Here is a 13,848-nt window from a genome sequence, read left to right on the forward strand (position 1 = left end):
GGCTCTCAGAGTCTGAGTCATTCAGTTCTTTCCAGCTAGTCTCTGAGCTGGGGTGAGAAGCGGAATTTGAGATAGGATGATTAGAGTGGCTCTCAGAAGTAGTAACTAGTAGACTGAACAGAAACCTGCATGAGCTGAGGAAATCAGCCAAGCACATAGGTGCGGGGAGAGCACCGTGGGCGTGGGGAACACCGGAGGGGCGTGTAATGAGCAAGCGTGTGCAGGAAGCGACAAGAACTGTGAGGCTGGGCTGGCATGGAGCAGGCGAAGGAGGAGCGGTAGAACACAAGGGCTGAGAGGCGGGCAGGCATGAGATGAAGTCGGACAGAGCAGCCCACGGTCAGAGTGTGGGGTGTTACCTCAGCCCAACGGGATCTCATGAGGAGAATGTGAAGAGGCAAGAAACAAAAGCGGATTCACACTGTGTGAGAGACACTCTAGCTGCTACACGGAGACCAGACTGTGAGTCTAAGAAACGATGGAAGAACACCTGTTGAGAAACGTATTACTTCCCCTGAAGGAAAATGATGGTAGATACAAGGAGAGATGAGAGGCAGCAAAGGCAGTGATGCGGTCTTTACTGATAGGTAAGAGCGACTTCTGCTTCCAGCCATGATGGGCTCACAGGATCAGGGCACACCCTCTCATCTATAACCACCAACAAATAGACAAAACATATGAGACATCAGTTCTCAACTGGACATAAGACAACAACAGGTTGATCCCTGAGAGATGGGAATCAATGGAAGTTTGTTAGGACCCTGCACATGCCCACACCTAGAAGTGGTTCACCCGCAATGTGATGACAGGCTAAAGACAGATATAGGGAAGAATCTAACAGAAAACTACAAACGCCTTCGAAGTGATGAACATGCTCAATGAAAGTCATGTGCCCATGAATTGATATTGACATGTGGTAGAACCCATCTGTGTGAAAAGACATTTTCAAAGATAAGAAACACAGAACTGCATTAGGGATCAGCATCAACAGGAACATTTGCAATCAGATTTGATAATAAGGACTCTCACTTTGACCCCTAATTAAGCAAAATGTTAAGTCTTCTCCCCAAAAGAATTCTACTTTTCCCATTATTAGACCTATGTTACAAAAAGTATATACTCAATTATTAGCAGTATATACTGTTTCTTTAACTTCAGTGAAGTGGTTGATTTACAATATTGTGTTAATTTGTGCTATATAGCTAAGTGATTCATACATTATTTTTCATATTCTTTCCATTGCAGTTTATCACAGTTTACTGAATATAGTTCTCTGTGCTATAGAGTATGACCTTGTTCATCCATTCTATATATCACCGTCTGCATCTGCCAATCCATCCCAGGGATATATTGCGAATAGTGTATTTTTAATTATGTCAACAAAAAATTTGTGAAAATTTGTCTTCTCTCTTATAATAGAAGTACATACATAATATTCACAATTTTGCTTCTTGACTTGTAAATCCTAAAACATGTACTCTCTGTTTGCAGGATAAAATTTTCCAATTCCTAATCAAGATCCATCTTAGCAATTCTAGAATCTTCCCAGTATTCTATCTTAAGTAAAACAGCAGGTCGAGAAATAGACAGTAAACCATGTGCTCAAGATTCCTCCAGGATGTAACAAACAGGGCCAGACAGTTTCAAAGACATTAATCGAGAAACATCAGAGGATGGAGGGAACCTGAAGCTTCTCCTTTTGGAAGCTTCTCCTTTTGGAGAGAAGAGATGAGACTCAGTAACCGTAAGAGATCTGCCCAGTTGAGGACAGTCCACATACTCCAGATCCCCATCCTGCCTCCTTCTCTGCTGCACTACACTGGTTCCTCTGGGCTTTCTGCTGTTCTTTCCAGAACCTCATACTAATGAGAACTATGACCAAACCACCCATCAACAATGCCTTACAAAGATGCAAACCAGAACCACCTTTAACACCCTACCTTTAACAACTGTGCTCAGATCTAGGAAATCCCTAGTACTTAACCGCCAGCCGATGTCACTGTTTCCAAGCAGAGGTGATAAGTGAAAAATTAAACCCTTGGAAAAATCTAGGAAAATGACTTTCAATAACCAGGTACATAGGGGCCAAGAAACACTATGAATAAAACAGGCACCAAACTGAAGTCATTGGCAAAATCAGAGAAAATCTTACCTTGCTTGGCAGCTGGGCAACAGCATCTCATGGTTATGAATCAAAATATATAAAAGAACCAGAAAGGCTTTGGCTCTAATGGAAGTGGAGGGGCTGTCCAGTAAACGGATAATTGTAGAGACAAAGTCCTGTGGGAAACATGAGAATATTTTTTAAGAATGCATGAAACAAATAAATAGAACAGTCAACTCTGAAGGTCAATAGATTATAATAAAAAAAATAGATGGCATAAAATAAAATAACATCACCTGTCAGTTTTGAAAGTCGTTTTTAGTGCTATACTCTATACCAAGTTATTAAAATGTATGATCTCATTTAAACCTGAAAAGTAGCTGGAAAAGGTGACAATATTATCTCTGTTTTAAAAAAGGAAATCTTGAAAAGTTAAGCACTTTGCCCCAAATCACAAAATTGGATTCAAATCCAGGTCAGACAGACAACAAAGCCTGATTCTTAACCACCCATCACATGATCGGAAATGTGGCAATAACTAACTAGAACTTAAAGTCACGACTGCATGTATGCATGAACTTTTGAGCAAACCTGCACACACAAAGATCACACCTCTAGTCTACACAACTGAGGTCCTACAGACATAAAGTAAAAACAACAGCCAATATGGGACACAAGGAAAAAAACCTCCATTTCTATACATATGGGTATATATGTACACATGCTCAGTCACGTCTGACTCTGCGACCCCATGGACTGTAGTTCATCAGGCTCCTCTGTCCATGGGATTTCCCAGGCAAGAATACTGGAGTGGGCTGCCATTTCCTACTCTACTATTTCTATAATATTCTTTACTTAAAGGTTTAACACAACACAGAAAAATAAGTGTTGATGAGCATTACTGTCATTTTCTCTTGTAACAAAAAGACTACATCATTCTGGGAGCCTACAGATATGCAAAAAGTGGAATACACATACACACAGGGTTAATGGATATAAGTAGGCAGAATTATGGAATTGGATTGTTTTAAAGATGGTTACAGAGAGCAGGACTTTTAAGTTCCTGAGAGTCCTTGGCAGAGGCAAGCACCTAGGAGTGACACTGTGTGTCCAAGGTAGACATAAGTAGCTCAATTTTTTTTTTTTTTTTTTTTTTTTTTTTTTTGCCAAAGTGCTTTTACATTGGGTGCTATACTGGAAGGCAGGAAGTGCTTACACAGTCATGTACATGATTCTATTTTAAAATGGAGATATATCTATATCTATGTAGCAGTCTTTTTGCTTTTTCATACTGTTCATGAGGTTCTGAAGGCAAGAATGCTGAAGTGGTTTGCATCCCCTTCTCCAATGGACCACATTTTGCCAGAACTCTCCACCAAGACCCATCCATCTTGAGTGGCCCTACACGGCATGCCTACAGGGCATGGCAGTCCCTTGAACTTCAAGGACATCAAACCAGTCAATCCTAAAGAAAATCAACCCTGAATACTCATTAGGAGGACTGATGCTGATGCTCCAGTACTTTGGCCATCTGATGCAAAGAGCTGACTCATTGGAAAAGACCCCCATTCCGGGAAAGACTGAAGGCAGGAGGAAAAGGGGATGACAGAGGACAAGATGATTTGATGGCATCACTGACTCAACAGACATGAGATTGAGCAAGCTCAAACTCAAGATGGTGAAGACAGGGAAACCTGGCATGCTGTAGTCCATGGGGTCGCAAACAGTTAGACACAATTGAGCGACTGAACAACAACAAATCCATCAGTCTCACCTAGATCCTGAACCGAATAATCAAACTAATTCATCAACTGGGGTGAAAAACAGAATCAACACCAAGGTGGTCTTGAGTAATGGACCTGTTTTCACCTTTCCAGTTGGCAGTAGAAAGCCCATTTCCCCAGAGTCAACCCTCAGTTCTAATTTATACAGTGCAGTCCATAGATCAAAGTAAGAAGCTGTTTCCACACTGACACCACTCTCACATATACACGTGCATAACTGCAAAACCATGAAAACATCCATTAGCCATGTACTGAAAAAAACGGTTTCAGACTACTGCAGACTAAAGAGACATGATATCTGACTGCAATTCAGTATCAGGAAGTTCTGTTTCACATCAAAGAACATTACAGGGACAACTGCAAAATCTGAAAAGGTCTAAATTAGCTATGTTAAAATAAATGTCAGCTTTGTGGGACTTCCCTGGTGGTTCAGTGGCTAGGACCGCCCACTCCCAAAGCAGGGGGTCTGGGTTCGATCCCTGGTCAGGGAACTAGCTTCCACATGCCCCAACTAAGAAGTCCACATGCCACAAGTGAAGATCCCACACGCCACAACTAAGACCCGGCACAGGCAGGCAGGTGAACAGTCAGACAGACAGACTGACGAATTAAAAAATAGTTAAGAAAAAAACTGAAAGTTCAAGTGTTTAGTCTTTCCTCTAGCTGGTAGGAAAGTGAGTTGTCATTTCTCCAAAGCCTTAAAAAAAAATGTTATTTTCTTCTGACCCAGTTGTTGTATCTCAAGAATTTTAATGTAACAAAGTGATGATCAAAAGAGCTTTAAGTACAAGAATGCTCATGGCAGTACTGTTCATAAGACAGACAAAAATAGGAAACAAACTTAACATCCCCAAATAGGGATTTTGTTAAATCATAAGATTCTGAGAAAGATGGAAGGCAAAAAGAGAAGAGGGCAGCAGAAGATGAGATGGTTAAGTAGCATCACCAACTCAATGGACATGAATTTGAACAAATTCCGGGAGACAGTGAAGGATAGGGAAGCCTGGCATGCTGCAGTCCATGAGGTTGCGAAGAGTCAGACACTACTGAGCGACTGAACAGCAACATTATACCTAGTAATGATGCATGTGAGGAGGGCAGGTGAAGTAGGAAAAAGATGCCACAGAAGTGACACTGCACAATTTCCAAAGCCAGGTTTGCAAAGGCCATGCGGCTCCTGTCTGGTTCTGTTGAGACACTCTCTTGGAACCCAGCTGCTATACTGTGAGGAAGCCGTACTAGCCCTCAGGGGCCCTACGTGGAAAGCAACTGAGGATCCCAAGCTACAGCCCAGTTGGGTTCCCAGGGAATGGCGAGCACCAGCTTGCCAGTCATCTGAGTGAGCCTTCTGGAAAGTTTATTCTCAGTCTTTCCCAGCTTTGCTTAAATTACCGACTGGTGAGATAAATAAATTATTGGTCTTGTTTAAGCCACTACATTTTGAGTAGTTACACAGCAAGAGATAAGTGAAATATAGCTTAAGTATACAGTGAAATAGAAAATTTTTCCAGGTGCAATGGAAGTTTTAAACAGCAACAGTTTTAATTTTAAAACACAGAAATGTCACTAAGAAGTCATAATGAGGTCTACTCTATGTCTTATTGATGGAATGGTATGCAGCCATTACTAACAATCTTGAAAAACTAAAATAATGCTTATGATTTTGAGTGAAACAAACTAGAAAAACTATGACAAATAACAAAGATAAAAAATTGCATACAAGTTTGTTTGTAACACAAAAATTCCCAGTCCCTTACAAGATGCAATATATTACAGACTCTAACTTTGGATCTATACCTAAAAGCACCTTGTGCCCCAAATAAATTCTCATCTTGTCATTTCAGAAAAACTAAATGAACAGTACTGACCGACTCCCTAAAACTAACTGCCCAGGGCACCATAGTTAATCTTAAGCAACGTGCACCAGACTTCTAGAACAGTATTAATCTTATAAGATTACAGGCTGCAGGCAAAGACTAGTGCCAAGGATGAATAATCAAAACCACCTTCAGAGAGTCAAAATAACCCCGGGTCACTGTAGGTTGCAATCCACTATATATTCAGCTTTGATTTAAATTCATTTCACCATTTGGTTCAACACAACTAAATTTTACACGTGGAGGAAAAAAAGCAGAAGCTGTTGAGGTCTATAGCCCAAACCACAGATTGAAGAGCTTCTGTCCAACAGTCAAATGGTTCTTGGCAGTGATTTCAGAACAGACATATCTACATAACATAAAGATGATGTTATGAAATGTTCACCATGTGAGGAATTGGTTGAAAGATATGAAGCTTACATCACAAAGTGGTATCTTGATCAAAATTAAGCAAAAGGATAAAAATTCCTCCAGTACATATCATAAAGACAAAATTATGAGATTAAAAAAAAAAAACACAGTGATGTAGAGAACATCAAAGTTATTTATTTCCTGCAAATCTCCAGAGGTAAAATTGTTTCAATCAACTGTCATAGGTAAAAATCACTTAGTACAGCCTGGCCATCAAAAGACAGTAGCCTGAAATAAAAAAAAAAAGAGTGAGAGAGAGAAATCATGTGTGTGAATGACTACGCTGACATGGTTTTCCCATTTAATGTCGATGGAAGTGAAAAACATACTAAAATTGGTTTTGGATTACACTTTCCTTAAATAAGTTTAGCCAAGTATCTAAGTAAAACGTCTCTTATACAACACATTTATTAACGTAGACAGATGAAAAATGTGAATACAAACTCATGTTATTAATATGCATTAACTAATTACCATATTTTAAATGAGCAACCTTTGAGTCAGGATGCCTAGTGACTTTGTAAGAAACAAAGTAAAACAAAACCTGAGCTGACTGGCTTTCAGATTTTTCAAAGTTTTATATGCATGAAATTTCATAGTAATCTTCCATAGTACCTCCAAATATCATAAGCAATCTGTACCTTCTGGTTTATTATTAATCACTGTTGTGCTACTTGGTCAAATTATGAAACCTGAAACAGCTTCAGTCAAACTAGATTGCTGAAATAAAAATGGACACCAGCTCCTGTTAAAATTAACAAGTCAGGCACAAATTACAAAGGTATCCATAGGCAGTAACACCCAGAAGGAAATCATCTTACCAATGAGCATGAACAAATGCACCTTGAAACATGGTATGACTCTTAAAAAGTAATGTTTAAATTGTTAAGTGACCCCAAAGCATATGAAGTGCCAAAGTATGCATCACTGATTGTGCAGCTAAGAAGCACATTCAAGGTCACACACCTCACGGGAAAAAAATACATCACTGAGGCAGATGTTTGAATCCACATAACGTGTAAACAAGTTGATGTGAGTGTACTAAGCTCAACTAATTGAAATAAAGCAGAGTAGGGTTCCCAGGGTTTTATATACTTTCAGTTTTCTAACATCAAAAACGAGGCACTGGATTTTTAATGTCTGCTTTCATTTTTTTAAGTCACATGGGTGACTTTGTTTTTTTACAAAGCAGTACACCAGTTTACTACAATTTCCATATGCTTTCCCCCTTCTCCCTGGATGCATTTATATGCAAGTATATGTATGTATGTACGCATATGTGTGTATATAGATAGATAAGTACATGAAAGGAGGGGGGAAGGCGAGAAGAAGGAAGGAAGGAAGAAAGGAAGGAAAGGAGTCTGCCATTCTAAAACTGCAATGACATCTAGTATCAAACAATCATCCTGATTCACATTACTTGGTCTTCTTAGCTGACTCAAACATTGCTCGGTTGCCTGAAGGTCATTCTCTGACAGATTCTTCAGGAAGAGCTCATGGGAACTGACCTCTTCCATGCTCATACATCTACCTGTGGTCCCTGTAACAGAACACCCAAGATACTGAATATAAAATCCTTGGTAACAGACTCTCAGAGGAACAGCTAAGAGAGTGCTTAATTTTACTTGAGTTTCTCCTAAAGGAATAATTACAGAAGTCCATGCAAAAGAATTTAGCTATAAGAATGCTCTCTCTTGCAAAAAAAAAAAAAGAGGGGGGATTCTAAAATGTGCAGCAGTGAACTGCTGGAAAGCACTGGGGTACCTTCACATCATGGACCACTATAACCCTTTAGAAACAATACTGAAGAGTTATACTGAGTTACACACATATTCCTAACATCACTGAATAGGAAAGTACGAACAATCGATCTAATTTCAATAGACCAATCTAATTTCTGTAAAAAGATTCTAAAATAGCACACGCATGTGGCAGCAGGGAGAAGGAAATCTGTCAATGTCTGTGTATGTGTACATATTAGCATACATACACACAATAAATATCAATTTGAAAAGTATATACAAAAATTTTGATGAGATTATTTTGCAAACATTAAGCACTTTATTTTACTCCTCTGTACTCTATATTCCATATATCCTGGATTTTCAATACTACATCCTAAAATTCATAAGAGTTATAAACATACCCTAGTACAAATAAATGTAAGTGACATTAGCTACTTTTAGTTTCTAGATACTATAATTAAGGAGAATTGCAATGACTTCATCCAGTACCTCTCTCCCTGGTAAATCATCAGGAAAAATGTTTTCAGTACCCTCAAACTCCTCCAGCCCCAAATCTTTAAGATTCAGTATTTGTAGGCCATAAGAGCTTGGAAGAGACTGAAAAATAAAAGTAGAAAGTATACCAGGTATTTAAAAAATCAGTTTATATGGCACAAGACTGGTAAATAAGCTCACATCTAACTTACAAGGTTTTCTCTTATGCCTGGTCATGCCTTCCAGAAGCTACTCATCCAGAGTCATTCAAGCATCTGAACTGTGAAAAGGTTATCAATTCCTTACATCTAGTGATGATGCAAGAATTACATATAAAATAGCATCTACCAAGGATTCTGAAAGTATCCTATGAAGAGCTTCGTTCATACTTTTTCTCTTTTTTGAAAACAGGGTAGAAAAACACTGTCATTTTTTGTTTTGCCCAATTTTTCTAATTACTAGAATATGTGGAATACATGATTTGTAACAAAGAGAGTCCCCTTGCACCATGGCTGTGAACACTCACTTTCACATCACAGTGTATAGAACACACACTCATGTTGATAAAGGAATCTTCTGCATTTAGCACATTATGGGCAAGCAGATCCTTTTGAAGATGACGACAAAATAAATCAAGCACTGTGACGCACACGGCTGCTAAACGATGATCGCCTAAGGACAATGATACCCATGCAGCTAATGCAGGCGACACTGTGAAGTTTAATTCTGGGAACACATCAATGTCCATTCAAGAACATAAACATTATTCAGAAGGTAATAATAATATGACCTAATGAATCTAGTGTAACATGAAAACATGGCTACAATTACATATTTCAAATGGAGAATCAGAGAGATTAATTACAAACCACACAAGTCATGTTCAGTCATGTCCAACTCTTTGCGACCCCATGGACTGCAGCCTGCCAGGCTCCTCTCTCCAAAGTATTTTCCAGGCAAGAATACGGGAGTGGGTAGCCATTTCCTCCTTCAGGGGATCTTCCCGACTCAGGGATCGAACCTGCATCTCCTGCATTGGCAGGCAGAATCTTTACCACTGAGCCACCTGGGAATCCCTACAATCTGCAAGTAACTATAAATCATAAAGTATGCTGCTAATCAAGTAATCCCAAATTCTAGGTTTTATTGTAAGATAAATATAGCATGTGTCTTAATGACCGCTGGTTAAATTACAAGTAAACAGTACTCTCATCATCTACCTTTCTAGAGAATAATTTAGCATTATTTATGCACAGGCTTCGAAGTATGCATAACACCTGTGGTAACTGATTAGCAGTGGACACAAAGATGCATGGAAATAGGATGCTCACTGCATCAGGCTGAGTACAAACCACAAAGTTAGAGGCAAATAGCTCAACAGTGGGAGAAGGGTTCAATTACCATATGCCACAAAATGAAAACTTATTTTTAAAATGTTCTTAGGGTATATTTAAAGACATATGCCTAACTATGATAAATCAACACATTCCAATCATAATTTTATAAATGTGTGCATAAAATACATTGACCTATGAACCAAAGACTAAAAGAGATAAACCTACATGGAAACAGTAATTAGCTCTGGGCAGTGAGATTATAGTCTATTTTGTTTTCTTTAGGTTCTTCTAAATTTTCTGCAGTAAACAGTAATTTCTCTCACTTAAAAGGAATGGCAGGAGCCTCTTTGGGGGCTGAATTTCAACATAAAAATCTACCACAATACATAGGCATCAGTCCCCCAAATAGACAGGTGTGGTTCTTTCTTCCCATATCCAGCTGGAAGTAGTAAGCCTGGTATCTATTCCTGGGTCTCTTCCTCTTCCACTCATTCTGGCCTATTAACAACCAACGCCTGGAAAAAACACAATTACCAATAATAACCCCTAAAACACACACCTATATGCAAATATTTGTATTTTTCTTTAACTAAAAATAAAACTATGGCCACTGTGTCGAAATCCCTAAGGAAGGCCAATATCACAGCCCTACATGAGCTGCGTCTTCTTCCTACTTGCCTGCCTCCTCCTACATCCCTTCCCCTCTGCTCACTGTGGATAGCACTGCTGCTCGTTCTTCTCTTCCAGGGTCTCTCCAGGAATTCTCACATTTCAGGGAAGCTGAACTAACTACAGAGTCCTTCCTGCACATGTCACACAGGGCACTCTTTCTTGTCATTGAGGGCTCAGCTGGAACATCACCTCCTCAGAGAGGTGCTCCAAGACTTCCCCTTGCCCTCCCCCAGCAAATGGTGTCTGGCTCCACCCCCTGCACACATCCCCCTGCAAGACATTTTATCAACATCATCCTGCTCAATGTTCTTCAGAGCACTAACACTATCCGAAATTACTCTGTTTCTTTGCTTACTGTCTGGCCTGAGCATCAGCTTTAGCATTTATAACCTCCAGGAACTTGACAAAATCACTCAAGGCACTAAGTCTCATTTGAGAATAACCCAGGGTTACAAGTCATTAAGTGTCTAGTCTATGATAAATGTTCAATATGATGGTAAATTGTTTTAATTAATGAAAAATAGAACCTTACCTCTTAAATGACAATTCATAGTATTTAAATGGACACAGATACATTTTAAAGACTAGAGGACAAGACAGAAAAGATGCACAACGGTTAGAGGCCTCTGCACCTGAAGATCAGTATCTCGATGAGTTTGCTGGGGTTTCACTCTGCCTCATACATCCCATGCTGGGTGCTGGATAATGCAGCGGTCCAGAAACACCAACAGCGTACGTGCATGTACACACACACACACACACACACACATGGGGAACATCAGCTCTCTCAATCAGACACACACACACACACACACAAATACAAAGGAAACATCGGCCCTCTCAAGCCAGAAGATCAGGAAAGGGACAGCCTGGAAAGACCAAAAACATTCAGACGACAGCTACTTTACTTCAGCCAAGCACCATGAAAAAACCATGGCCCCTTCAGCAAAGGGCAAGAGGGGAGCCTCGACTCCCACCCTCATGGGATTGTAATAAGGCATCCAACACTCCGCCCTGCCAGGGAGACAGAAAGGACCACAAGGAGAGCAGGGACTTTCATCCCAGCCCAGCAACAACAAGCCCCCTTGGTCCCAGCCATGGTATCAGCAGAGATACTGATGGGATGCTCAGACCTCCACCCATATTAGCAGCAGAGATGCTCCTCTCCCCATTCCTGCCGAGATGGCATCATGGGAGGCTAGTGAGAGGCCTCCACCTCTGCCAACTTCTGTTAGGAACAGGGCGCCCTCCTGTACCCAACCAGCGTCAGTGGGAGAGCAATGAGGAGCTCTTCCCCCCACCAGCCAGGAAGGCATCAGAGGTGGTGGTGGGAAGCCTGGGCTCCCACCCCTGCCCAGCAGGAAGGAGGAGCTCTGCCACGTCCCTGGGGTGTCAACAGAAGTCCACAGGGCAATCTGGGTTTCCACACCAACAGAAGAACAAAGCAACGCCATCCTTTCTCTGCCAGTTCAGTGTCAGAGGAGACCCACAAAAACGGGAGATTTCAATAAAACCCAGAGTCCTAAAACATAACACCCAAAATGTACAGTTCATACAGAGCTTCCGTTTAACAAGATGACCGAGTTCTCGAGCTCTGTCTCACAACAATGCAAATACCCAATGCTACTAACTACATGTAAGAATGGTTGAGAGAGCAAATTTGATGTTTTTTACCACAATTTAAAATATTTAAGTAACAATACTAATTAAATTCAAAAGATTATTTTTCAATTAACAGGTAATTATTCCATCATTAAGATATATGGAATATTAAACATTATAAAATAAATATAAAATCATTTAATTAATGCATATTATTTTACTACCTTTGTGAAATACCGTGTTTTAAACTCAATCAATCCATGCCTGTGTGAAGAAAAATAAACCGCCAAAACCCTCAGCCTCTCTTACCACAATTTACACAGCAAAACTACTCAAATGGTGATCTTTCTAACACAAGATAACAACCTTCAATGACTTGGTAAATTAAATAGCAAAAATTAGATACACAAACTATACTTTCTGTGAGGCTCAAATTTCTTAGCAGAATCGAAATCAGACTAATAAAACCCAAGAACTGGTTTGCTCTCTATTTTGACTTTTAAAATCAAGTTTACTATGTAAACATGACAATTATTAATTATAGAAATTTTTAGCTTTATAAAAAATCAAATTTAACACACTGCATTTTATGCAGAAGAACCACAGCAAACACTATATTTAAGTGGCCCCATTCCACACTTCTTAGCAGTGTTACCTGCTGAGAATGTTTCAGAACACTCTAATTTGACAGCTTTTATCCCTTAGAAAAAGTTAGATAATTGGTCCAATAAGTGTAAAGAACATTGCATACTACATCACCCTTAGGAAGATTCATGATACACATGAGCAACTGAAAAACTGGGAAAGGTTGTACAACTGAAAATATCTCTGACTCACTGCTTTCCAAATGTGTGCATGTAGCCATGGTCCACGACTTTCATCTGCTAACACCTCACCGGACACTAATGGTCAAGGGCAGGACTTCTCCAACCATAACCTCCCACCCAATCCTCTAGAGACCTCATTAAAATGCCAGCTCTGACTCGGCAGGTCAGGGAGGGGCCTGAGGGCCTGCGGTTCCGAAACGCTCACAGGTGATGCCAACGCTTCTGGCTCAGGGATCGCTCCTCAGCAGGCCGCTAGAGAAGATGCTGAGGACAGTTACACCAGAGACTTCTTTAAAGCCGTGTGGTTTTGTGATATGAACTGAACACTTACAGACTCTACAGTACATAAAGTACAGGTATATCAAAGGATTAGAAGGAGACGAAGTTAAAAACAAGAGAAAGGGTGCTCTGAAGGTTCAGTGTGCTGGCGGAGTATTAGGACAAGGAAAGGAATCAAAATGAGTCAGGGTGAGCAGAGAATATAAAGGGACCCCTCCAAAAGGCAGGCAAAGGACAGAGAGATGGGGGCTGAGGACAAAGAGGCGTGAGAAATATTAGCGTGGAGGAAGGATTCATAAATTTTCTAACGTTTCATTACTAAAATGGGGCAAGTCGGCAGAGCCATTTACCGGATTTCTATTTTAATCACTAAAAGACTCTTTTAACATCTTCAGATGAATGGCCTGTGGTACAGAGGTTTGGCAAAATTCAAAAGGGCCCCCTTGAGATGAAAAATAAATTCTACAGAGATATATTGCTTATGGAGCCACTAAAATTGCAGGAGAAAACAACCATTTTTAAAGTGGAATCATAGGTCAAACCTTTTCTTGGATTAGCCTCTGAAGATGAATCCCACAGGACAGCATTGCACTGAATAAGGTCAACATGTACTGCTGGACTTTGCAGATGGCAGAGGCCAGGGAGTGTATTACCGAGGTCAGTCCCACCTTCTCAATAACATTCTGGAAGGCAGTAGGAGAATGGCGAGTGATTCTGCACAAGGCCTGCAGCGAGA

General features: G+C 40.2%; 1 protein-coding gene across 5 annotated transcripts in view; it reads right to left on the minus strand.

Annotated features, from left to right (window-relative positions):
• Nucleotides 1-13,848, minus strand: part of ULK4 (unc-51 like kinase 4) — a 487,767-nt gene that overhangs the window by 365,042 nt on the left and 108,877 nt on the right. For all 5 annotated transcript variants that reach the window (XM_070455485.1, XM_070455483.1, XM_070455484.1 and 2 more), the window contains 2 exons: nucleotides 13,655-13,837; nucleotides 2,153-2,280 (listed from right to left, as the gene is read on the minus strand). In XM_070455485.1, coding sequence (XP_070311586.1) covers nucleotides 2,153-2,280; nucleotides 13,655-13,837 — 311 coding nt within the window. The remainder of the gene's footprint in view (nucleotides 1-2,152; nucleotides 2,281-13,654; nucleotides 13,838-13,848) is intronic.

The sequence above is a fragment of the Odocoileus virginianus genome, chromosome 26 (assembly GCF_023699985.2).
Source record: "Odocoileus virginianus isolate 20LAN1187 ecotype Illinois chromosome 26, Ovbor_1.2, whole genome shotgun sequence".
Taxonomy (NCBI): Eukaryota; Metazoa; Chordata; class Mammalia; order Artiodactyla; family Cervidae; genus Odocoileus; species Odocoileus virginianus.